This window comes from Peromyscus eremicus, unplaced genomic scaffold (genome assembly GCF_949786415.1).
Source record: "Peromyscus eremicus unplaced genomic scaffold, PerEre_H2_v1 PerEre#2#chrX_unloc_1, whole genome shotgun sequence".
Taxonomy (NCBI): domain Eukaryota; kingdom Metazoa; phylum Chordata; class Mammalia; order Rodentia; family Cricetidae; genus Peromyscus; species Peromyscus eremicus.
Genome location: NW_026734288.1, coordinates 2,717,118 through 2,742,230, shown reverse-complemented (window position 1 = coordinate 2,742,230; position 25,113 = coordinate 2,717,118). Strand labels below are relative to the sequence as shown.

The following is a 25,113-nucleotide window of genomic DNA, read 5'->3' as shown; positions in this document are numbered from 1 at the left end:
CAAGATTCAGTGTTGGACAAAAATATAAGAAATTTGGGAGGAGTTACAGGACATGTTCAGACTTCCTTAGAATTAATGTGGTTCATACTGGAGAAAAATTGTACAAATGTAAAATGTGTGGAAAGTTGCTTTCTATATTATCAGTACTTAAGGAACATTATAAAATCCATATGACAAAAGAATCATACAAATATGCAGAGCATGACATGTTCCTCTTACATGCACCAAAATACAGAGGTCATTGTAAAATTCACACTGAAGAGAATGCTTTCAAATGTACTGTGTATGGCAAGTCCTTTGCCAGTGAGTTTTCTCTTCATCTTCCTCAGAGAACCAATACTGGAGAAAAACTTTTTATATGTGAAGCGTGTGGCAAGTCTTTTACTCAGAGTTCAATACTTCATATTCATGAGAGGATCGATACAGGAGAGAAATTATACAAATGTAAAGAATGTGACAAGTCATTTAACAAGGCCTCAAATTTTCAAGTTCATCAGAGAATCCCCAGTGGAGATAAACCTTACAAGTGTAATGTATGTGATAAGTCTTTTACTCGAAGTTTAACACTTCAAGTTCATAAAAGGATACATACTGGAGAGAAACCTAACAAATGTAAGATATGTGGAAAGGCCTTTATTCGTAGCTCAACACTTAAAGTTCATCAAAGAATACACACTGGAGAAAAACCTTACAAATGTAATGTATGTGGAAAAGCCTTTACACACAGTACAACACTAAAAGTTCATCAAAGAATACACACTGGAGAAAAACCTTACAACTGTTCAGATTATGGAAAGTGCTTTACAGATAGCTCAAAACTTCAAGTTCATAAAAGAATCCACACTGGAGATAAACCTTACAAATGTAATATATGTGACAAGTCATTTACTCAGAATTCAGCACTTCAAATTCATAAAAGAATACATACTGGAGTGAAGCCTTACAAGTGTAAAGAATGTGGAAAGTCCTTTCCCAAAGTCTCAACACTAAAAGTTCATCAAAGAATACACACTGGAGATAAACCTTACAAATGTAATGTATGTGGAAAGTCCTTTAATGACAGCTCAGCACTAAAAGTTCATCAAAGAGTACACACTGGAGAAAAACCTTACAAATGTAATGTATGTGGAAAATCCTTTAATGACAGCTCAAATCTTAACGTTCATCAAAGAATACACACTGGAGAAAAACCTTACAAATGTAATATGTGTAGAAAGTCCTTTACCAGAGGCTCACAACTTAATGTTCATCAAAGAATACACACTGGAGAAAAACCTTACAAATATTCAGATTGTGGAAAGTCCTTCACTGATAGCTCAACACTTCAAGTTCATAAAAGAATCCATACTGGAGAGAAACCTTACAAATGTAACGTGTGTGGAAAGTCATTTACTCAGAGCTCAACACTTCAAATTCATAAAAGAATACATACTGGAGTTAAGCCTTACAAATGTGATGAATGTGAAATGTCCTTTACCAAAGGCTCAACACTAAAAGTTCATCAAAGAATACACACTGGAGAAAAACCTTACAAATGTTTAGATTGTGGAAAGTCCTTTACTGGAAACTCAACACTTAAAGTTCATCAAAGAATACACACTTGAGTGAAACCATACAAATGCAGAGAATGTGGCAAGTTTTTTAGGACAGACTCACATCTACAAATGCATCACAGAATACACACAGAAGAGAAAATTTACAGAGGAAAATAGTGTAACAAATCCTTTACCAGGGCCTCAACACTGCAAGTTTATCAAGAAATCCATAATGGAGAAGAAAGTTAAAAAATACAGATTGCGACAAGTTCTTTGTCTATGATTAATATGTTCAAGGCACTTTAGACCCATTGAATACAGAACCCTTAAAATTATAATTAATATGTTATGTCCTTTCCCCATGTATCATCTCTGCAAAAACTCACTAAAACTATATATTAGAGAAAGCTTACAAATACAAAGCATTGCAAAAACATTATTTGGATACTTAAATCTTAAAAATCATCACATAGTACATACTAGAGATAACACATACAATATTAAGAAAGTAGCAAGTGTTATGGAGTCCTCAGATATTGAAGCCAAACAGAATATTCCTAATGGAATGAAATTTAACAAATGTACAGAGTTTTTAAAAAAATTTTTAAAAGAAGATCAAAACTTAGAGAATGTCAGAAAATTTATGAAAGAAACAAACTCAAAGGGTAATATTTGCCCCAGTAATCATACAATAAAAGTGTTCTTTAAAATGTCAGTAGTGGAAGGAAACCTTTATCAAATATTCAAACCTTACTCAATGTCAGATGAGTGACATCAGGAAGCCCTATGCTTGATGTGATTTTAGAAATATTTTACCAAGAAATTTATGTTGACATGAAATTTTCCTTGGAAAACCATCTACATATATAGCAATGAATTAAACAGAATTACACAAAAATCATGTATTTAAATGATATGTGGTTAATTTGACAATAGATGAAGGTAATAATAACTTAAAATGTGAAGGCTTAATGTATGCCAGGAATAGTTTGCTAGTAGCCATATTGAGTCAAAAATCACTGCATAATTTTCTGTATATTTTATGGGATGGATATTGAGCTCAGAATGATATAGCTTTTATATAAATATTATTGTTTTTCTGATATTTGAGATTTTATCAAATAAAATACAGGTTGTTTTAAATTTCAAGTTATTCTTCCATTTTTTCTCAATTATCAATAAATACAATAAAGCCGGTATACAATTTCTTCTTCTTTAGAGTGTTCAACATTGATTTTATACAGGTATTTTGTATCTAGTGTCAGACATTACATTATAGATTATACAATAAAAAACATCATGAAAATACAAAGTAGATTGCTTTAGGAAAACTATAACAGGTTCAATTATTGGAAGTATATGCATGTGTTAAGACCTGAGTTGGTGTAAGAATGAATTTGAGTTGTTTTTATTAGCAGATCTAGGTCAAAGACTTAGACACGCACAAAAAAATGGCTTCCTCTCATTGCTTGAGGCTTGAAACATTACATATCTTGTGATCATGTGAGGATATTGTTAGTTTGTGCCAAAACTGTTCACCATAAATTCTCTTCAGATTTTTAGGCCTCAGCAATTCAAGGCTACAGAGACTGAAAGCTCTTCGAAGAGCCAAGCATGTCTACCTGCATCACTTTAGATAATAACTTTGCCTCTCTGTTATCAATATGCAATAAATCTTTGAATCTATTTGAATATAGGTATTACTGATACAGAGCATCCAGGTTGTTGTGGTTTCTTATCAGAGAACACAGAACACCTGATCCCAACTTTTCTTTGTATCTCTGTGTTAAATCTGTCTGTGTTTTCTTCATTCCTAAACCAATGCTCTTATATCTGTCACTAGAGACATACAGGGCATGAAAGCAATAGCCAATAGTCTGTATTCAAACAAGGAAGGACTTAATTGAGTGTTCACAATGAATTGTATTCATAATTTCTCATTAAGGAAGAAAATTGACTGCTTATGAAGTACTAATGAGCCCAAGAATAGAACTTCCTCAATAAAATTTTATAGACAGAAATTAGCAAGAGTAGCCATCAGCAAATTTTACCTATTCTTTGACTATATAAAAGTAATGCTAAACTTGTCAACAGATAAAAATTTAATTTGGAAGTAATTTTCAAAATTGGTAAAATGACTCATGGTACCCAGATATGGTTTCTTCAATGTCTGATCTTACTATTTTTCATGTACATGTGAATTATTCATCTCTTTTTATAATTGATGGAAGTTTAAATTATTTTAATGAATAAAGTATATTATATTCATTAATACAATAGAAAAACTAAATCTAACATAAAAAATTATTCCTATCACTTAACTTTGCCCCATTATTTGTTCCTCCAGGAAAAGTTAATTTGGATCCTATTTAATTGGGGCATGCTGGATGATTACTCTAGAAAAGACTTCTTACAGAATTTTTTAGTGAACTAACTTACACAATAATGGTGTGCTCATATCTGATGAGAAATGCAGGTCACAGCTGGTTGAAGATCGAGCAAATCTAAGCTTCATGATTGCTTCTGTGTCATTTTTTGTGTTTGATCTTGACTGGTTGCATGCTTGAGGGACTTTTAATATTTGCACAATTTGAAAATATTGAATTGATAGGAAATTTCTTGTAAATCATTTACGCCTTCTCCTAGGAGTTCTGCTTCTAAGCTTCATCAGGAAAGACCTGAACATACTATCCCTCCCAATTTTAGGGAGATATTCTTATCTATTTCATGGTCTTTCTGACTCTTTGGAGAATGTGACAAGCATATAGAATCCAGAGGCTTCCTTTAGAGGATATGACATATTCTGAAACATCTGTCCCTGTACTTTCTCAGGGACAAGATAATCAAAACAAAGAAAAATTACAAAGGTCAACAAGATACAGTGGGCTGAAGGAGTTGGCCACAGATCAGATTGCAAAACTCTTCCCAGTGTACTCTCAGGCAATTATGTGGCACATACAGCACTAAAGTAAAATTAGCCCCACAGAGAAACATATATTGATAGGCAAAGAATGATATGAAAAGATGACAAAAGGATGAGGTGTCAGGATATTCATTTCTGAGAAAAGTTAGCTCATGAAGAGCCATTGTGCTGTCTATGATGAAGGAACATTAAGAATGCCAGGATTAAACCTGTAAATAAATTCTAGAAAGATATAAAAAATATTGTGTTATGCCAGAAATTTAATAATAACTGCAAACAACTTTTGCCTGGGGATTTTTCTAAAGCATTCTAACAATTAATAGTTAATAATAAATTGCTTGGGAAATGCCAAACTGCCAGGCTGGCATGGAATTTTCATTTTTGTCTAGAGTCTTTGAAGCCACAAAAGTTACCAACTTGAGAACAGGCTATCATATGGCTCTAGTTTCTTAAAAAATTAGATTCTGTGGTTGAATTGTAAAAATTATTGTAAAAGATAACTGTTTATCAATGATGAACAGACTTGAGGAAACATGATTGTAAAAGATAACTGTACTTTGCCACAGTTCATTAATGATGACTAAACTTATAATCACAGATGCACAAGAGAAAAAGGTTAAACACATGCCCCAAAACAAAATTTGTTTTATCTATGTTTTGGAACAATGTGAATCTATCTCTAATTAATGAATTCTGTATAAATAATTAATCACTCTGGCTGCTAGTCAGTCAGGCTGCAAGATTCTCTGGGCAATAAACCCTTCCTCATCTTACCCTTACTTACTCCTTACCTTTTCTCTGGGACCTGGCCACCTTGGGGGAGGCCTCAGGCATAACACTATTCTAAATGGATGTTGTAGTACTACAAGGGCATTGGATTGAATACAAAAAATAATTTACTATATTACATAAATGAATTATTTGTATGTCCTTAATCAATATTATAATACTACAAACAGTATTTCCCATATTTCTGTTTCTAATCTCCTACTACTCCTTATCTGGTTTTACATTAAACTTCAAGTATATTAAACTAAAAATATACTGTAAAGAGTGAACCTCAGATTAATGTTTTTGCTTATGTGTGTTTATGGGTCTAATGCCAATGTGTACTCTCATGCCTGCTGACATATTCCTATAATATAAGGAAGTGTTCAACCAACCAAGATACATTCACTGAAGATAGTCTACTGAACTCCATTGCACTAACAAAACTGCAAAGGAAATATCAGTAAATGGACGAAAGTCTTATTTTTCTTATGTTTCTCTTATTTCAGTCACTAATGGTCAGAACATGTGAACAAAATGCTACTCATCTCATGGAAACTGTATGAACAAAGTAAGACACTTGTTACAACTCTGATTAGTTCACAAAGTTATCAACTGGTTAGGGCCTTCCTGTTCTTATATAATCTTAACAGTTGAACTTCTTAACACAGTTCACAAGTGATCACCTATTTAACAGCTGAGTCTCTGTCTGAAATTCTGGATTCCAACCTAACAGTTGGGCATGTTAAGCAAATGAAAATATGTAAATTGAGCAAGAATTCCTGTTTCACTACTCTGCATGTAAATTCTCTTTTCCATAATTTAATTGATGCATTAGTTAAGCAATCATTGTGTTCTTTTTTGAGGAAGTTCATTTGTTCACTCTTAGCAATCCTTAGTTTCTTATAGTAATTTATGCAAAGTTGTGGTTTCATGGGCTTTTCCTTGCTCTTCCCTGCATATCACTTGGTGCTGAGCTTATTCAGATCATGTTTAGACAGCTGTTTCTAAGACTAAATGATTATAAATCTGACATAAAAAGAGACATAATCTCACAAGAAATTCACTGAGCATCTGGCAATTTAATATTTATGTTACCACTCCCATAATGTTCTCTAACGCATGGTTGCAGTCATTGTTTTATAGACATGTTCATTGTGCCTGGGATCCACTGCTAGATATTTAATTGTGTGTGGTTTTCTGTAGATGACTTCATATGCTGAAATACAAATTTCTTTGATGAGTTGTTTAAACTACACTGACATGTAAGTATAAGCCCACATGTTAATTGATTATTAGGGACTGTATTGGTTCAGAAAATTGGTATTTGTAGGTAGTCCTCTAATAACCCTGACTTTATTGGCATTGGATAGAGACATAGGCTTCAAGTACCAAGAGTGGTTTCTCTCTTTTTAAGCAGATATTTAGTCCACTTAAAATGTAGCTTGCTGGGTGATGTCTTTGAATGTGCTATGAATATATATAACCCATTGGTTAATAAAAAAAATCTGCTTTGACCTATGGCAAGGCAGCTTAAAGGCAGGCAGGAAATCCAAGGTGGGAGACAGGAAAGAGAAACATGGAGTCCTGCGGCCCAAGAAACAACATGCCAACAGACTGGTAAGCCATGAAACACATGGCAAAACATAGATTAATAGAAATGGATTAATTTAAGATATAAGACCCAGATAGCAAGTAGCCTGCCATATACAATAGTTTGTAAATAATAAAAAGCCTCTGTGTGTTTACTTGCTTCTGAGCAGCTCTGGGACAATGGGTGGGAGTGATTTGGTGGAACTAAGAGGGTCCAGGCAAGACCATAGAAACCTTCTGAGTACATTTGGCACCCAGATGTGATAGCAAGAATTTCCAAGCAAAACCTGAGCTTTTAAAAAAGATTCTAAAATGGATTTAAAAAGTTCTTCCTAGTTCTGTTTCTTGGGCAAGCAGTGCCATACAGACTTAAGATACAGTATGGTGGGTTCAAGGCATGTGGGCTAGAGCCCACCATGATGGGTTCTCAACATGGTACATTGTGCTGTCTACAAGCTGCACAGCATTCTGTGAGGTGGATTTAGCTTTCGCTACTATAGACAAAAAAGTTTCTAGCTATATGCTCCTTGATGGAGACATCAACCCAATGCCTTCCAGAGTCAGCAGAGAGCATGGCTCACAGAGCTGGAAGTAAATTACCTTCACCATGTTGGGAATCTGAGGTGAGTGAAGTCAGCAGCCAAGGCTGCTGCTTTTCATCCTAGCAAGGCAGTTTAACAGTTTAAAATCTCTCCTGGAAACAGAAGGATTACAGATTCACAATAAGACATATTCAGATGGAATAAAACTCTGAAATGTTTATAATGTGTGTGAAAATGTACATAGGCCTGGGAAAGAAAAGGAATATATGAAGTGATAAAACCCCCTGAAAGGTCTTCACATGTTCCAACATCCAAAATCAGCTTCAAAGCAACTGGGTGAGACAATCCATCCTCATAGACTACAGCCAAAGTTTAACTATAATTGTTAATTTTCTCAGGATTCCCATAAGTATGCAAATGCCCCATGAAGCAAGGAGTAGTATGAGAAGCTATGCCCAAAGTCCCAAAATATTATTTATAAATATTTATTTTTATTTAAAGGAGTTGGTTACAAATGCAATTCCTCTCTAAAAAAGAAAAGAGGATAGTATAGATATAATAGGATAAAAGGTTAGATTACTGAATCTACTTTTAAAGAGCAACAACTTGTTTAAAACTTTTTACTTTGTGGTAGAATTTAGTTTATTGATACAAATTTAAAGTTAATTTGTTATATTGTATGTATCTCTACTCTTATTTAATGTACTATGTTTAACAACTCACTTAAAATTGTAATAATTAGAAAATGAAGATTAATAGTTATCTAGGGTAATCAAACTTATAGTTATGTTAGTTATTAAGTTTTTAGGTGTAAAAAGGTATATTTCAATTAGGTAGGTAATCTTTAAGCACTTCAATAACTTACAGTATATGCAGCCTGGACAATTCCTGGATCTCTGCCAAACTAATGACCAGAAACCCTTGACTCTGTGTCTGCTCTGTAGGAAATCAAAGAACTAGGATAATGTCATTGCTTCCCAGAAATGCCCACGTCCTGAGCCCTACTCCTTGAAGCCTACCTCCTTCAAAGCCTAGCTCAAGCCTACCTTCTCCCCAAGAAAGCACTAAATCCTCTGCCAAGGCTCAATGTGGCTTCCCCTGGAATATTTATTTCTTGCTGTTTTATACTAGGACCAAAGGCCAGCTTCCTTCTGTGTCTTTCCAGTCTCTCTCTGCTCTCTAGTCTCTTTTCCAAATAGTTTGTTTCATCTTGACACCGTGTCTATAGCTCAACCATAAAGGCACTGAATAAATGCCCCATAGGCTGCTGGTATCACCACAGCACTGGTGACATCACAAGAGATGACAATGTTCTCCAGGACACCATAGAATACCCAAGTATGGCAATGCTGATGTCACAGCTTTTGCCTACATGCTAACTATCTCACTTCAAGTTGCCCTTCACAGGAGCCTCTCCTGAGTTACAGGGGAAGCTTTTCAGCACCCACTCCTTCCAAAGCCAGGGATCTAGCAATGCTTCAAAGAAACATTTCTTTGTGAGGTATTTAGGGCTAACTTTTCAAACATTGCTTAGGAATGGCTCTCCCCCATCTTAAAATTCATACTCAGTGAGATAAAAAAGGCTGCTGGGAAATTAGGTCAGGATGGTGGGGAGGAACGATGAATCCCCTGAAGTAAACAAAGACTTGGAGAAAATCTATTACTGTAATTAACAAGGCAATTCCAAGTAACTTATCTGATAATCAAGAGATATTTATTTTTGAGATAATAAAAAATCCAATAGGGGTTGGTTACATGATCCAGGATAGATGAAATACAATCTAGTAGAGAACTCTGGCTTGGTCTCCCATCCAGATTCCAGGACCATGTGGTATACATAAAGGGCCAAAGACCTACACACATTGAGTTTTAAGGGGTTCCTTCTCAGCCAAGCTCCAGGGGCATGTCAGCCCCAGTGGAAAGTCTTAGGAAGGTGTGGCAGTTACAGGCTGTCACTCTAGGGGGAGTGTTTTAAGGTCAAATCTGGAACAGCTACCCACTACATCTCCCCCTTTTGTCTAAATAAGAAAATTCTAAATCTAATACAAAACTATTTACAATAGAGATGATTATAAATTATAATATAAACAATATAAATATAATACACATAAATATAAAATATAAACAATAAAAATATTGTTCTGGAAGAATAAGGGATAATGACCTATACAAGATGAAATTACACCAACAGGAACCACACCAAACAAGAAACACATGATAAATTCAGAAGAATGTGGAACATAGGTAAATGTCATGTTACAGAGATTTTTCCAAAAGATGTCCTACCTTGAGGGGCCTGAATCTAACACTTAATATGTTCTACCTAAGATACAAGAACATTGTAATTATGACTGTTATTCTCCAATCCAATCAAAGACCTGACAAGGAAGACAATAATATCTGAGAAATGGGAGAAAGACACAAGCAACTTTCAGGAGTCTTATGAGAGTAGACAGAGACAGCTGGCAGCCTAGACAGGCACCTAGAATTTCTCAGTATCATTGGTGCATTCAAATTGGCTACAGGCCTAGAGTATCTATCAGACCATTTTCAGAGGCAGGTTTTTTGAAAGACTACCCTTTCAAGGCAGAGTTAAATACTCACTTTTCCTTGTGTCCTGCTAGTACCAAAGAAACAGTATTCATACTGTCAACAGTTGAGGCAAGGGCATTTTCTTCCCTCAAAAGGCCAATTTCAGTGTCAAGAAGACAAACTTCCAAATGGAAAAGTCTCAGAAGCCAAACGTTCTCTGAGGACCAGATTGGTGCTATCAAGGGAAAATGCTGTGGCCCACTCAACATGACACAACCTGTCATCATCTGTGGTCACCACCCTTTTAATGATAAAAGCCAGAGACACTACAATATCAGAGGATGAACAAGGTAGAATATGGAGCAAAGGAAGACGCCACACCAGATGTCACAATTAAATGCTATTGTAGAGGGTTTGGCTTCAAAGACTTGTCATTTTGCTCTCTTGGTGTGCTGGGGATGCCTGTGTCTTGCATGTGCTAAGAGCTAGAACATGAGCCTTGCCTCCCATCCAAATTCTTGGTTTTAGAAATCTAGGGATTCATTTCCAAAGCCAGCCCCTGCCTGAATCCATTTTGGGAATTAAGAACAAAAACATTCTTCTGGAGACAGACTGAAAAGACAGATGAGACAAACAAAAGCAGGGACCACAGCAAGTGTCCCAAAGAGCAGAGTGATGGGGTCTCTGCTCTTGTCATCATGGGTTCTTCACTGACAAGGTTTTCCAGGTTTGGCCGGGTGCCAGTCACCTATTCTGAGGAATCATAATGGACTCCCCTAATTCCAAGCCTCATTTCTTTTGTCTCCAATTCTTTCTCTATGATAACCCAAGACACCTGTCAATGTGAGTGCCTGGATATCAGAAATTTTATTTTTTCCACGTAAAGGGACAGTAGCTGTCTCTCTGATACACACAGAGATCTTGGCTGCCAAGCACTTGGCATAATCAGTTCTTACTTGGTGAAATGTTGAACTCATCTAACTAACACATATCACTCCAGAAAGATGAAGGAAGGGAAGCCACAACTTCATGGTCTTTAGTCAGGGAGGGAATTAAACCAGGAGTCCTGAGTTCCACCTGACCTCTTTTGTCACTGGCTAGACTTGAGAAATAGTTTTGCCCAAAAAGAGGTCAAAGCTAGAGGCTTGTGCTTTGTGCAAGAAGCAAACTTGATTCCTGGTTGGGGATGTGGCTCCATGGTGGAAAACTTATTCAGCATGCATGAAAAGCAAGTTTTATGCTCAGAATTGCAGGGCAGGAGACAGAGGAGTGAGAGCTGCATAACCAAAGGGTATGCACAAGAGACATGAAATGTAATAAGTGGAGTTAGCTCCTGAATGTGACACCAACCAATCCAGTCACTTTGCAGAGAAGAAAAAACAGGCACAGAGTTTTGCAGGGAATGTAAGGTACTTTTTCCAGGAAACTCCCACTGAGTCACATGCTGCAAATGCACAGAGAAAACCACATGACATTGAATAGGAAGATTCAGGTTCTCTAGCCTCACACACCCCTAGGCTGCATCCTGCCTTTGAGTCCTGAGGACCCCAGCAGAAAGTCTATATGCATCCTGGGCTCCTGTTTCTCCTCAGGGCCTCTGTGAGAACTCACATTGACCTTGGACACATTGCACTGCTTGTCCATGATGCTGGATCATGGATACCTGCCAACCTACCAGAAGTTCCTCTTTAAGATGCCCTGCCTGCCATTTTGAGCAAGTCCACATTTTCCAGTTCTTGAGGGACTGAGTGCCAGTATGTCAAATAGGTAGGGAATTTTAAGGCCCCACCCCATCTGAGGGCTTGCGGGTGATGTTCACCTTGTTTGGCACATTCCTTTCTCCTAGTTCTCAAGAGCGGGGAGAACCCTCCCAGCTAGGTTTTCAAGTTTGCAATAATGGGACAAGAAGCCAGTACATTGCAGGAATATCCTGAAGCCATGCTCCTCACACTGCAACTTGTCTGGCCAAGTGAGAGTGTCTTCCTTTTGTGACAGGGTATCAGGGAACTAACATCTTGCAGGGTCTTTTATTGTCCCATATTGCTTGTGTGGGTTTGATGATCCCATGGCTTTTCACGATTTGTTTTTTTGTAGGTGCTGGGGGTTCAAACTCAGGTTCTCAGGCAGGTGGAAAAACAGATCAGACCCTCCACACAGCCCTGCTAATATCAATTACTGTCACAGCAGAAAACTTTAGTGCTCTTTCTTGCCCATCCGTTTATCTGCTGTGATGACACCTGCTTTAATGCTAGGCAGTGAACTCAATTCTAACACAGGTTCTACTTCATCTGTAAATTCACAATAAAATCTGGATTATTTGGAGGATACTCATTAACTGGTTATTTTTTCTTCCTAAATATCATTCAAGGTGTAGCCTGCAAAGAGTTTCAGGACTGTCTTTCCAGCACTGGGCAACACAAGCGAGCTTAGATGTTCAAAGTAATTCTCAATTGTATAGTGTGAGACAAGCCTGAGCTACAAGAGACATTGATCTAAATCAGTGGTTCTCAAACTTCCTAATGCTCTGACCTTTTATTACAGTTCGCCATGATTTGTTGACCCACTTATCTATAAAATTATTTTCTATGCTACGTGATAACTACACATTTACAAATCTTACAAACTGTAATATAAATAACTTTGCTTTCTGGTGGCCTCAGGCCAGTTTTGTGATAGGATCATTTAATCCCCCAAAGGGAGTCATGACACCAAGTGTTGAGAATCACTGCTGTAAACTGATATAAATAAATAAATAAATAAATAAATAAATAAATAAATAAATAAATAATCAGAACTTAAGAAAAATGGAAAGAAATTCTTAAATCAGGAAACATTGAAAAATAGAAAAACAGCTGGGCGGTGGTGGCGCACGCCTTTAATCCCAGCACTCGGGAGGCAGAGCCAGGCGGATCTCTGTGAGTTCGAGGCCAGCCTGGGCTACCAAGTGAGTTCCAGGAAAGGCGCAAAGCTACACAGAGAAACCCTGTCTCGAAAAAAAAAAAAAAAAAAAAAAAAAAAAAAAACAGAAAAATAGAAAAACATAGTAGTAATACATTTAAAGAAAATACATTTTTAAATGATACCAATAATTGACTTATTAAATGATAAACATAATTGGAAGAACATTTAGCTGTACTGACTTTGAAGCTCAGTAGGTACTTCTCAGTAATGCCATTAACATGACTTTGTCCAAAGGAAAGTGTTAGCCAATGAATTCTGTAATGTGACACATGGAGTTACAGCCAATGGCCTGTGTCTCAAACCTCTCACCTGATGTAACTATGTCAATCATGATTGGAAATATTTTCACAAGAGAGTTCTCTAATTGGAAACTGAATACTTAGTAATTCCAGCTATCCTCCCTAAACTGGCCACCCGCCAATTCTGTCTGTCTTCATTCACATGGAGTGAAATAATACATATAGAAAAATAAAGACAAAGACAGTCACCATGCCCCATCAGTCCTTCTTTGTAAAGGAGACCCCTGAAGTTCACTGCCTTAATCATCATCCTCTGACCTAGATATTTTCTAGTCTGGTTGCCCCTGCCATGTACAGAGTAGACTGTTCCTACTCTTCAGGTCTGAATGGGAAGCCATTTTACACACACAAATCTTTTTGCTGTTATTGCAATGGACAGCCCACTATATGACTCAGACTAGTAGTTATAGAACTCTGTGATCTTGCAGGCCTGTAATGAAAGAATTTAGGTAGGTTAGTCAGGTGGATAAGAAGGGCAATGCCCTGTGGGACTACAAACAGGGTTCAAATCCACCTCTATCAATATAGGAGTCCTTCCTTAACTCAAAACTTCTTTTCAAAAATCTGGAGATGCTTCTGTTGTAGAATTATGATGCCTTCATAGCACAACAGGACTTAATGTTGGTTGTGACCCTGCAATGGTCCCTTGAGCAGCATGTTAGAGAGACACCAGCAAAGGAATTTCTTTCCCACCTACATGTGAGAGTTTGTTCTTGACAAGTAGCCCTCTGGAAGGGCATCCTGTAGCATTAATTGTTAGAAGGTCTTGTTAATATGAATAAACCTGGAGCTAGGTATTGAGGTGAATGCTGGAAGATCAGAGAAGCAGAACAAGCCATAGCCACCCCACCTTGCCAATTCCTCAGCTGATCCTGTTTCCTCAGACTGGAAGCCTTTGTGTCCTCATCTGAATCTGTCTCAGCTGAACTGCTTCTCAAAAGCTCAAAAGCTTAACCTGCTCTAGTTCCTGACCCTCATGTCTTAAATACCTTTCTGCTGTCTGCCATCGCTTCCTGGGATTAAAGGCATGTTCCACCATGCCTGGCTGTTTCCAGTGTGGCCTAAAACTCACAGAGATCCAGATGGATTTCTCCCTCTCTAATGATAGGATTAATGGCGTGAGTGCCACCATTTTCTAGCCTCGGTATCTAGTGACTGTTCTGTTCTCTGACCCCAGATAAGTTTATTAGGGTTCACAATATTTTGGGGAATACAATACCACCATAGGACCCCAATACTTCCACCTGATAAATGAAATTCAGTTGGAAGAAAACACATCAGTCACTGCCCTATCCCAAAATGGAAGTTAGGCTTAAACCTTCAGTGGGAGGTCTGATAATTACTGGCGGTAAAAATCAACTACACAATTTAGGGTAAAAAGAAACCCAAAGAAAAGTAAACAGTTCCTTTCTTAACTAAAAGCCAGAAGTGTCACTGGGATACTTAGGATTTCTTCCTTTACAGAGACCAAAGATGCCAAAAGTGCTTTGGGGAGCTCTGATCTCTAATGCTAAGTGATTCTACATGCCTTACAAAGGAAAAAAGTTAAAAGTAGTAATGAAGGTCTGTTAAAAGGGCCTTTGGTCAGGAGAACTGGATCTTTGTCGTGGGTACACAACTAACATTTCAGTGCAGATATGTCAATCTCCTGGCCAAGGAACCTAGTCTGTGGAGCCCAAGAAATGATCACTCAGGACATTTATTAATCACCTATAAATGATTAACTGATTGTACAATTGCAACCCAAACTGCAGAGAAAACTGGAAAATTTTACAGCTCCTTCCCTTTCTGTACTGTGAACATCACTGGTTGTAATATGTGGACAATGAATTCCCATTCTCATGCAAGCACCTCTGCAATGCCACTCTACATTAAAAACCCTGGGCTAAACTAAAATATTCGTTGTCCTGTTTCTTTTGCCTTCTCACTGAGCTGGCAAAATCCAGCCTGGAATGAATGCCTAACACTTGGTTACAGTGTCAGGAAATAGTTGGTGGAAACAATATAAAGGTAATCCCCAAAATTATGTTAAAAAAATTGTAACAGACTTTATAGCCCTGTGCTGCAGAGACTAGAGATTTGTATTAGAGTACAACAAGGAAAGCTCACACCTTTTCTCTCAGGCTAAACATCTTATACCTAGAAAATCACAGTCTTATTAGTCAGGAACACACCATTTTATCCAGGTCTCCTATTTTGGTTCAACTAGAGTAACTACAGTAATTTGGTTTCATGAAATTTCAGTTCTTGAACTAGATTCTTGATTGCTTGATCCATGAGCAGACAGTACAATTATTGACTATCTAGCACAGATAACTTCAGTACTCATTGCTGATGTCATCTACTGTCATAACCAAATGCTTTCACCTATTTTCTTGCTCACCCATTTCTTTGCTCTGTCTAAACCTGATTAACATTAGTCTGTCAACTCAATTATTGCACAAGTCCCTCTTTACTTGTAAGTTTCCAGAAATGCCAGAGTTTGGAAGACATTCATTCATTGGTTTATTTTTCTTACTCACTGACTGGTTAAGACCCAGACTAGAAGAAATGGTGTGACTATCATGACAGTCCTCAACAGCACAGTGAGGATTAAATGATCTAAGCAATTCTCAATTATAGTGTGTGAATAAAACCTGAGCTAAAGGAGAAAGTGATTTAATAAGAACAAAATGAATAGTAACTGATAAAATTGCAAAGAAAACCTTAATGTCAAGGAAATACATATAATAAAATGTTTCTTTGCATACACACATGAGGTATTTAATTTTATTTCATATTCTCTATTAAGTATTTTAACATTAAAATTGTTAAAAAGTTTTGACAATACAGAAAATGTTGGGAGTGCATTATCTATACTTAGACTTGTGCTTAGGAGACTGAAACATTAGGATTATGAGTTCAAGCATATCCTTGACTAATTACTGACACACAAGCCAGGCTGGAAAACAATGAGCATTTCAAGGGAATTTATGAAAAATAAAACAAGGAACAAAAACCCACCACCCTTTCACAGACATTCTTACTTGAAAATTATGTTCACATTCTGCCTCATATTTAAATACAAATAGACCACTTACATGATAACCATTATTCTATACATTGCAGCAGAAAAATACCACTCATTAAGTGAAAGCACAATAGAACATGAACAAAAGTCACAGAAGGAATAGATGAACCACAAAATAAAATTCACTAAATGGATTTGCCAAACATATAGCCACTTTATACATCAAATGTTGCAAAATAGAAGCCATAATGTGATCTTCACATCAGTCTTTAGTGAACATTTTTAGTAATTTACTTACTTCAAAGAAATGAAAAAGGGATGTTAGAAGATTTTGTCTTGAATATGAAGAAAACTGTGATGTCTAAAGTTTTACCAAATGTTTATATGAAAAGGATTTTTCTCTTCTATGACCTTTTCCTTATTTCCTAATATAAATATGACAAAAAAAGCTCTAAAATACTTACAGGGCTAGAGACACGGCAGTATCTTAATACAAGCTCATTCCCAGGAACAAAGTCAGGATTTTGAAAACTTGCAGTAATCAAAACAACAAGAAGTTCCTAAGGTCTAATCTTCTTGGGAACAAGAATGAACATGCACAAGTACAGAAAGATATCACATAATTAAAATTAAAACAACTCTTAAACTAATTTTTACTCATGTTTTTCTTCTGTAATTCTAGCCACAAAGGTATTGAGGAATCTAAATGCTTACAGAATTTCTCTGCATCATGTATTGGTTTGTGTAACAGAAAGCAAGCATGTAGGATAGACATCAGAGAAATCAATCATGTTCAGTTTGTGGTATTATTTGGGATTATTTAGAAAATGCTGCCCTGTGGCAAGAAATATGTCACGGTGGGTTGGTCTAAGAGTTTACCATTTCCCTTTTACACTTTATGCTTTATATTGCAGATTAAGGATGGGAATTTTCAGTTCCCATCCATGTATGATACTTGTTTCCATGTCACTTTCATTCTGACCCTGTATCAGTCTGGAACCAATGGCCAATTAACCACTTTCATATGTTCACATTGACATGATATATCAGAGCAACAGAAATAAATTAGTACACATTCATGAACTTTTACACATGGATTCATTATCTCATGTAATTGAAGTATGAAATCTAAATTAGTTACCATATCCTTTAAATTCATAATTCTTTCTTCCGTGTGAATTTGCAGGTATAAACCAAATACTGTTTGAAGAGATTTTAACACCTGTGAGATATTTCTCTCAAGAAAAATTTTGTGTACTGAATGTGAGTGTGTTGGCTAAAGATCTTACAAAATCTTTGTAATCACATTTCCTTTGGTATGAGTTTCTTTAGATCTTCAAAATCTAATGTTATATTCACAGGCTTTAAGACAGCAATTATACACTAATAGTATTACTCTTGTAGGGTTCTTCTTCTGTATGTGTTCTTTTATGTATTCTAAGATTACTGTGACGTTCAAATTCTTTACCACACTGATTACATTTGTAGGATTCCATTGCAGTATGAGTTCTTGTATGCCTTTGAAGATAATTGTGATGTGCAAAGGCTTTACCACACTGATTACTTTCACATGGTTTCTCTCCTGTATGTGTTCTTTCATGCATTTGAAGAACATTGTTTTGAGCAAAGGCTTTATCACAATGTTTACATTCATAGGGTTTATCTGCAGTATGTATTCTTTTATGCACTTTAAGATCACTGTTATGGCTGTGAGGCCGGCCAGCTGGGACAGGGCAGGACCAGTGAACTTATGTGCCTCATCGTCCTGGGACGCCGCAGGACACTGGGCAGGCGACTGGCACCATGAAGATCTCGACTTCGGAGCACGTCTTTGACCACCCATGGGAAATGGTTACCACAGCTGCAATGCAGAAATACCCAAACCCCATGAACCCAAGTGTGTTTGGCGTTGATGTGTTAGACATGTCAATTCCTCTGGAAAGCTGCACAGCCATAGACTCCTCAGCACAGAGTGGGGCCTACCTTCCATTGTGAAGTCCCTTATTGGTTCTGCAAGTACAAAAACGTACGTGCAAGAGCACTCTGTAGTTGACCCGGTAAGAAAGACAATGGAGCTGAAGTCCACTAACATCTCATTTACAAATATGGTCTCCGTAGACGAGAGGCTCACACACAGGCCGCACCCCAGGACCCAGAGAAAACTGTCCTGACTTAGGAAGCCATCATCACCATGAAAGGAGTCAGCCTCGGCAGCTACCTTGAAGGACTCATGGCAAGCACCACATCTTCCAACGCTAACAAAGGCCGAGAAGCAATGGAATGGGTGATACACAAACTGAACGCCAAAATTGAAGAATTGACAGCATCAACAAGAGGAAGCATAAGGACACCAATGCTGGCCACAGCAGTGTTGGTAGAAAAATGATGATGGAAATTGGGGTGCAGCTATAGGGCCACCAGGACTCTTCAGGCTGACATCATATTTATTTGTTATTTAAAAGATACTGCTATTTTAGGTAGATCTTTTTTTTCTTTTCTTTTTTTAATGAGCTGGGGTAAGGCTGTGACTTTTGATCAAAAGATGGAGAGCTTCTAAATCAAAGTGATCGACTGTAGTGGGAGGGCTTGAGGGAACTGACTAGAGGAGAGTCTTGTGTCCATGTGAACAATTAACGGGTTGGTCTGTTGTTGTTTAAGTACTTAGAAGAAAGCCATGTTGATCGAGTCTTCTTAGGGAGAAGCTTAGAGCCTTTTAGGTACGAGAAAACTACCTGGCTGCGGACCACCCAGAACACAGTCCAGCTGTCCTGGCATCTACAGAGTTGACTGATGCAGTGAACTGGAACCACCTGCCTGAGGAACTCCCTTTAAAAAGAGAAATTGTGTAATTTCAAATGACATTAATTTGTATAAAATAACTTGCCCTGGTGGAAACCAGTGTTTGGATTTGGATTTAAGTGATATTTTTGGAGTGAAAATTATCACTAAGGTAGTCTCTGACTCCAGCAAAAATAGTATTTTATTGTATTAACGGGTACTGTATTGATTTGCCAAAGTTTTGTGACTTAGTAAAGGAATTCCCTTCTTGAATTTGTACTTTGTGATTTGCATGCTGTACTGTGGCCTGGTTATGCTAACTGAGAAAATAAAGACATTACCTGAGTGTCCCATCACTCTTAAACAGAACCCTGAGACAAAAAAGCAGCTGTTCACATCTCTTAGCATTTCACATTTACTTAACTTATAAATTGCCACATGTCAAAATCATGGTTTTGTAATTGTTAAGACATGATATGTCAGGATATTTGAATATAATTACTTTTGGGGGAAAAATCACTGTTACAAGGAAAGGCTTTACTGCATTGGTTACATCAATAAGGTTTCTCTCCTGCATGTCTCTTTTTATATACTTGAAGACAACTGTGATGTGAAAAGGTTTTACTACACTGATTACATTCATAGGGTTTCATTCCAGTATGTGTTCTTGTATGCCTTTGAAGATGACTGTAATGTACAAAGGCTTCATTACACAGATTACATTCAAAGGGTTTCTTTACAGCATGCATTGTTTCAAGTGCTTTAAAATGACTGTGATCTGCAAAGGCTTTACCACATTGATTACATTCATAGGTTTTCTCTCCAGTATGTATTTTTGCATGCCTTTGAAGATGACTTTGATGTTCATAGGCTTTACTACATTGATTACATTCATATGGTTTCTCTCCAGTATGTGTTCTTTTATGGCTTTGAAGATATCTGTGTTGTGCAAAGGCTTTAACACATTGGTTACATTTATAGGGTTTCTCTCCTGTATGTCTCCTTTTATATATTTGAAGATAACTATGATATGCAAAGGCTTTATTACACAGATTATATTCATAGGGTTTCTTTCCAGTATGTGTTATTTCATGTGTTTTAAAATTACTGTGATCTGCAAAGGCTTTACCATACAGATTACATTCATAGGGTTTCTCTCCAGTATGTGTTCTTTCATGCCTTTGAAGGTGACTGTGATCTGCGAAGGCTTTACCACAGTGATTGCATTCATAGGGTTTCTCTCCAGTATGTGTTCTATCATGCCTTTGAAGATGACTATGATCTCCAAAGGCTTTGCCACAGTGATTGCATTCATAGGGTTTCTCTCCAGTATGTGTTCTTTCATGCCTTTGAAGGTGACTATGATCTGCAAAGGCTTTACCACAGTGACTGCATTCATATGGTTTCTCTCCAGTATGTGTTCTTTTATGCCTTTGAAGATGTCTGTTATGTGCAAAGGATTTATCACACTGTTTACATTCATAGGGTTTCTCTCCAGTGTGTGTTCTTTCATGCCTTTGAAGGTGACTATGATCTGCAAAGGCTTTACCACAGTGACTGCATTCATAGGGTTTCTCTCCAGTATGTGTTCTTTCATGCCTTTGAAGATGACTATGATCTGCAAAGGTTTTACCACAGTGATTACATTCATAGGGATTCACTCCAGTATGTGTTCTTTTATGCCTTTGAAGATGTCTGTTATGTGCAAAGGATTTATCACACTGTTTACATTCATAGGGTTTCTCTCCAGTGTGTGTTCTTTCATGCCTTTGAAGGTGACTATGATCTGCAAAGGCTTTACCACAGTAATTGCATTCATAGGGTTTCTCTCCAGTATGTGTTCTTTCATGCCTTTGAAGGTGACTATGATCTGCAAAGGCTTTACCACAGTGATTACATTCATAGGGATTCTCTCCAGTATGTGTTCTTTTATGCCTTTGAAGATGTCTGTTATGTGCAAAGGATTTATCACACTGTTTACATTCATAGGGTTTCTCTCCAGTGTGTGTTCTTTCATGCCTTTGAAGGTGACTATGATCTACAAAGGCTTTACCACAATGATTGCATTCATAAGGTTTCTCTCCAGTATGTGTTCTTTCATGCCTTTGAAGATGACTATGATCTGCAAAGGCTTTACCACAGTGATTGCATTCATATGGTTTCTCTCCAGTGTGTGCTCTTATATGCCTTTGAAGATGTCTGTTATGTGCAAAGGATTTATCACACTGTTTACATTCATGGGGTTTCTCTCCAGTGTGGGTTCTTTCATGCCTTTGAAGAACACTGTTTTGAGCAAAGGCTTTACCACACTGATTACATTCATACAGTTTCTCTCCAATATCTGTACTTTCAAGCACTTGAAAAGTACTGTGTTGTGCAAAGGCTTTCCCACACTGATTATGTTCATAGAGTTTCTCTCTAGTATGTCTTCTTTTTTGCAAATGAAGAGTACTATGATGAGGAAAGGCTTTACCACATTGATTACATTCATATGGTTTCTCTCCAGTTTGACTTCTTTCAGGTCTGCAAAGATAATTTGAAAATGTAACAGCTGTACCATATTCATTACTCTTTTACATCTTTATTTTGTGTGAATTAATTATACATTTCAGTGTAAATGTAAAGAGAAATTGGATCATAAGTTTTTATCACTTTGCTTATACTTATGTTGTTCCCCTTCATTAAGGATTATTTTGCTCTTTTGAAGATGCCTATGATGTTTAGAGCCTTCATTACATGGATCACATATATAGAACGATTTTCTCAATGAGATTTTTCATATATATGAAAAGAATTGGAAGTATTTAGACCTTTACCCCACTTAATTTCATTAATACCTTTTCCTATACCATGAATCCTACTACATTTGCTCAATGAACCAGGACAGACAGAAGTTTTACACATTCCCACTACTCATAGGACTTTTCTTCAGTTTGTTTGTAGATGTATTCCCAGTTAAGCTGGAAAACCAATTATGTGTAAACTTGAATCACATTAAGCAAGTCTACTCAATATGAGACTGGTACATAACTTATAATTGTTTTGAGATGAAAAGGGATATATTGCTTTTTTCCATATTGCTATGTTCATATGGCTTGTACCCAGAGTGACATATGCTATACCTAGTAAATGTAAAATAACAAATAAAAAGTTTCTACATTGTCTCCACACAGCTTGACTTTTTGTTCCTCATACACATGTGATATAGGTTTTAAGGCTTCTTCACAACAATCCCGCCTAACTCTTGACTCTTAAGATTTATCTCACTAAACTTAGCAGTGTCAGAAAAACTAGAGAGTAACACTAGCTTTAATATGGAGTATTTGTTTATTAGAAGGTTTTGGACATACACTTATCACATATTTAATATGTATACCTTTGATAATAAGAGTCATATGAAACTAAAAGGGTGGACAATTCCACAGTGTAGCTCTGATAGAATTATGATTCAAATGCTCATATCTGTTAAGGTATTGATTCCTTGTCTTTCTTCTAAAATGAATAACCTGCCAACAAAATTCATTTACCTTCCTTTGATGTATATGGATTGTGAGCATTTAAAGATCATGAATGTAATTTAAGCTATGATTATTTATACTGTTGCATTTCTTTAAAACTTTCAAATACAATAAAATATATCCAGAGGCACCTTTGTATCAGCTTGCACATAAAAATTACCTTTCATGTCTTTGAGAGCTTTGACAATGTTCTTCAACTTCAAGATTTCCCCAATTGTATCCTAAAATACAGAATGAGAGAATTTATGAAATATTACAGGAATTGTGGAAAATTTGATTTACTATCTTCAGTGATCCTTAGAATCTTTCCTGATTTAGTTACCTCATTCTGCCTCATTCTCAATCAGAATTACAGAAGAGTATCAATAATCAAAAAACAATTTTTGCCTTAAATTAAAATATGAATGGAAATTTACCTATAGTAGTGAGGTTCATATATGTCTCCAGCATCATATCTTTGTAGATATTCTTCTGTGAAAGATCCAGCAATGCCCACTCCTCCTGAGTGAAGTTGATATGCACATCATTATAGGTCACGGCATCCTAAAATATGCTGTATGTAAGTATGTCATACATTTGTATATAACCAAAAGCATGGCCCATCGGTGGTCGTGCACACCTTAATCAGGAGGCAAAGCCAGGCAGATTTCTGTGATTTCAAGGCTATCCTGGGCTACCAAGTGGGTTCAAGGAGAGGCACAAAGCTACACAGAGAAACCCTGTCTCAAAAAACCAAAAAAAAAAGCATGATGCCAACAACATTATAAATGCATGCTTCTTGACAATATAGTCATATAATTCTGGAGCTTCCCACTCTTATTCTTTAACTTAGACATTACAATATAATCATCAATTTATTTTAGAATGAAAGAGAATTGCCAATTAACAGACATAGAGACAAGCAAACACATCAAGAGCACTGAGTACACATCAATGAATTTGTATGAGTAATTACTAACTACAAAAATGATGAGTAAGCTTGGTGTATTGGCTCATGCCTTTAATCCCAGAAACCAGAGAGCAGAGGCAAGTATATGTGCTTCTGAGTTGAAAGCTAGCCTAGTCTATGCAATCAGTTCCAGGACAGTAAAAAGTAAATATTAAGAACCTGTCTGCACTGCAAACATCAATCATATGTACAAAAAACATAGGATGAACTCAGAGACTGTTTCTTTACTGAAGTTGCTACAGGAGTTAGACATTTACTCCAGTTCTGTATTCATCTTCTAGAAATCTGAATTGCTCCAGCTTAAAAAGTACTTTAAGAAGTCTTACTAAAAGGAACTTTTTATTTAAACAGTTACAAATAGACAGATGATAACATGAGCAATATCACTGTTGATTATAAATAATCAACACAGGGCAGGCCAGATGAGTCAGAAGTTAAGAGCTGTTGCTAGTCTTGTATACAGATGGGTTCAATTTCCAGTACTTACATGGGGGATCCCACAACTGTTCATCATTCTAAGCTCAGAGATTCTAAGACCCTCTTTTGAGTATTGTGAGGGCCAGGCATATGTGCATTGCATATCTATGTATAGAGGCAAAAGAATCATAGTTATTGAAAAACAAAACAAACACAATGAACAGGAAGAATGTCACACACACCTGTAATTTAATTACTCAATATTTGCAGGCACTATGAATGTCATAAATACTGCCAACCTGAAAATGAGAATGATATCCTCTGCCAAATTTCAAAATTCAAGCTAGGGGTAAAGTTCAGAAAAATGGCATATGCTTGACATGTACAAAAATGTATAATCCAGGCCCATCATCCAATTATTTATATATCCACGAATGTTGGACATTTCATCTCAGCATGCGGGAGCAAGAGTCAGGTGAATCTCTGAGTTGAAGGCCAGCTTGGTCTATAGAATTCTGCTTAGGACAGTCAGGGCTACACAGAAAAAGTTTGTCATCAGAAACAAAAATAAAAACATTGAAATTAAAAAAAAAATCAGGCTAGCATGTGATTCAGTAATACCATCTATAATGTTGCTGAAGTCATGAAAGCACAAGAAGGAAGCTGGCTGATTCATTTCAAACATAACATAAGTATCTCAACATGCTATGGTCTTAAATTGCAACCCAGGCTTCATCGTCATAGTGTCATGCAATGAACTTAGACAGTCTCCTTACTGGAGCTCTCACCGTACCAAACACAGATGCCTAAAGCAGAGCTGACATGAAAATGCAGACTAAGAATGTATAATCTTAAATTTTGCATCATTCTGGAATCCAGAACCAGTTCAACATCAATGATTCCCCCAAATTTGGCTTCTTAGTTGTGATATCTCCTACCATGCTTGAACCAGAGTTGTGGCAGGCTTTGAATAAAGTTGCGTCCTGGGACTGGCAATCACTTTGCTTAATCCCTCTATTAATTGAGTGCATAGTAGGAGGGATTCTTACCCTTAGGATACCTTGCTAGGCTTCCAAAGTAGAGTAAGGGCCTTCTTTTTAATGGTGATATTCTCCCTGAAAGTAGCTGACACTTTTCAACATTTGACTACCTTCTACAAATTCATAGTGCTGTTTTTCTCTACAACCCATAGACTTTTCATTTATTAATGATCCACTTCTTGATTTTTTAATGTAGTACTGAATGAATCATAAGTAATAGCTATCCAAGAGAGTCAATAGTCCAACTA

The 25,113-nt window shown here is 36.7% G+C and overlaps 2 protein-coding genes and 1 pseudogene across 2 annotated transcripts in view; 2 read left to right on the top strand and 1 right to left on the bottom strand.

The window, feature by feature from the left end:
- The first annotated feature begins 206 nt into the window (after nucleotides 1–206).
- Nucleotides 207–1,645, top strand: LOC131900908 (zinc finger protein 665-like). The gene has a single exon (XM_059252228.1). The coding sequence runs from the start codon at nucleotides 207–209 to the stop codon at nucleotides 1,602–1,604; it is 1,398 nt and encodes a 465-aa protein (XP_059108211.1). The 3' UTR covers nucleotides 1,605–1,645.
- A 15,894-nt stretch (nucleotides 1,646–17,539) lies between these two features.
- The window catches only part of LOC131900907 (zinc finger protein 431-like), a 34,110-nt gene continuing 26,536 nt past the window's right edge, over nucleotides 17,540–25,113 (bottom strand). Inside the window, exons 2-6 of the mRNA XM_059252227.1 lie at nucleotides 22,876–23,002; nucleotides 22,620–22,680; nucleotides 19,535–21,464; nucleotides 18,147–18,459; nucleotides 17,540–17,886 (exon numbers count right to left, since the gene is read on the bottom strand). Of these exons, the coding sequence (XP_059108210.1) occupies nucleotides 17,540–17,886; nucleotides 18,147–18,459; nucleotides 19,535–21,464; nucleotides 22,620–22,680; nucleotides 22,876–23,002 (2,778 nt within the window). The remainder of the gene's footprint in view (nucleotides 17,887–18,146; nucleotides 18,460–19,534; nucleotides 21,465–22,619; nucleotides 22,681–22,875; nucleotides 23,003–25,113) is intronic.
- LOC131901026 (PRELI domain containing protein 3B-like) lies at nucleotides 17,967–18,549 on the top strand (annotated as a pseudogene).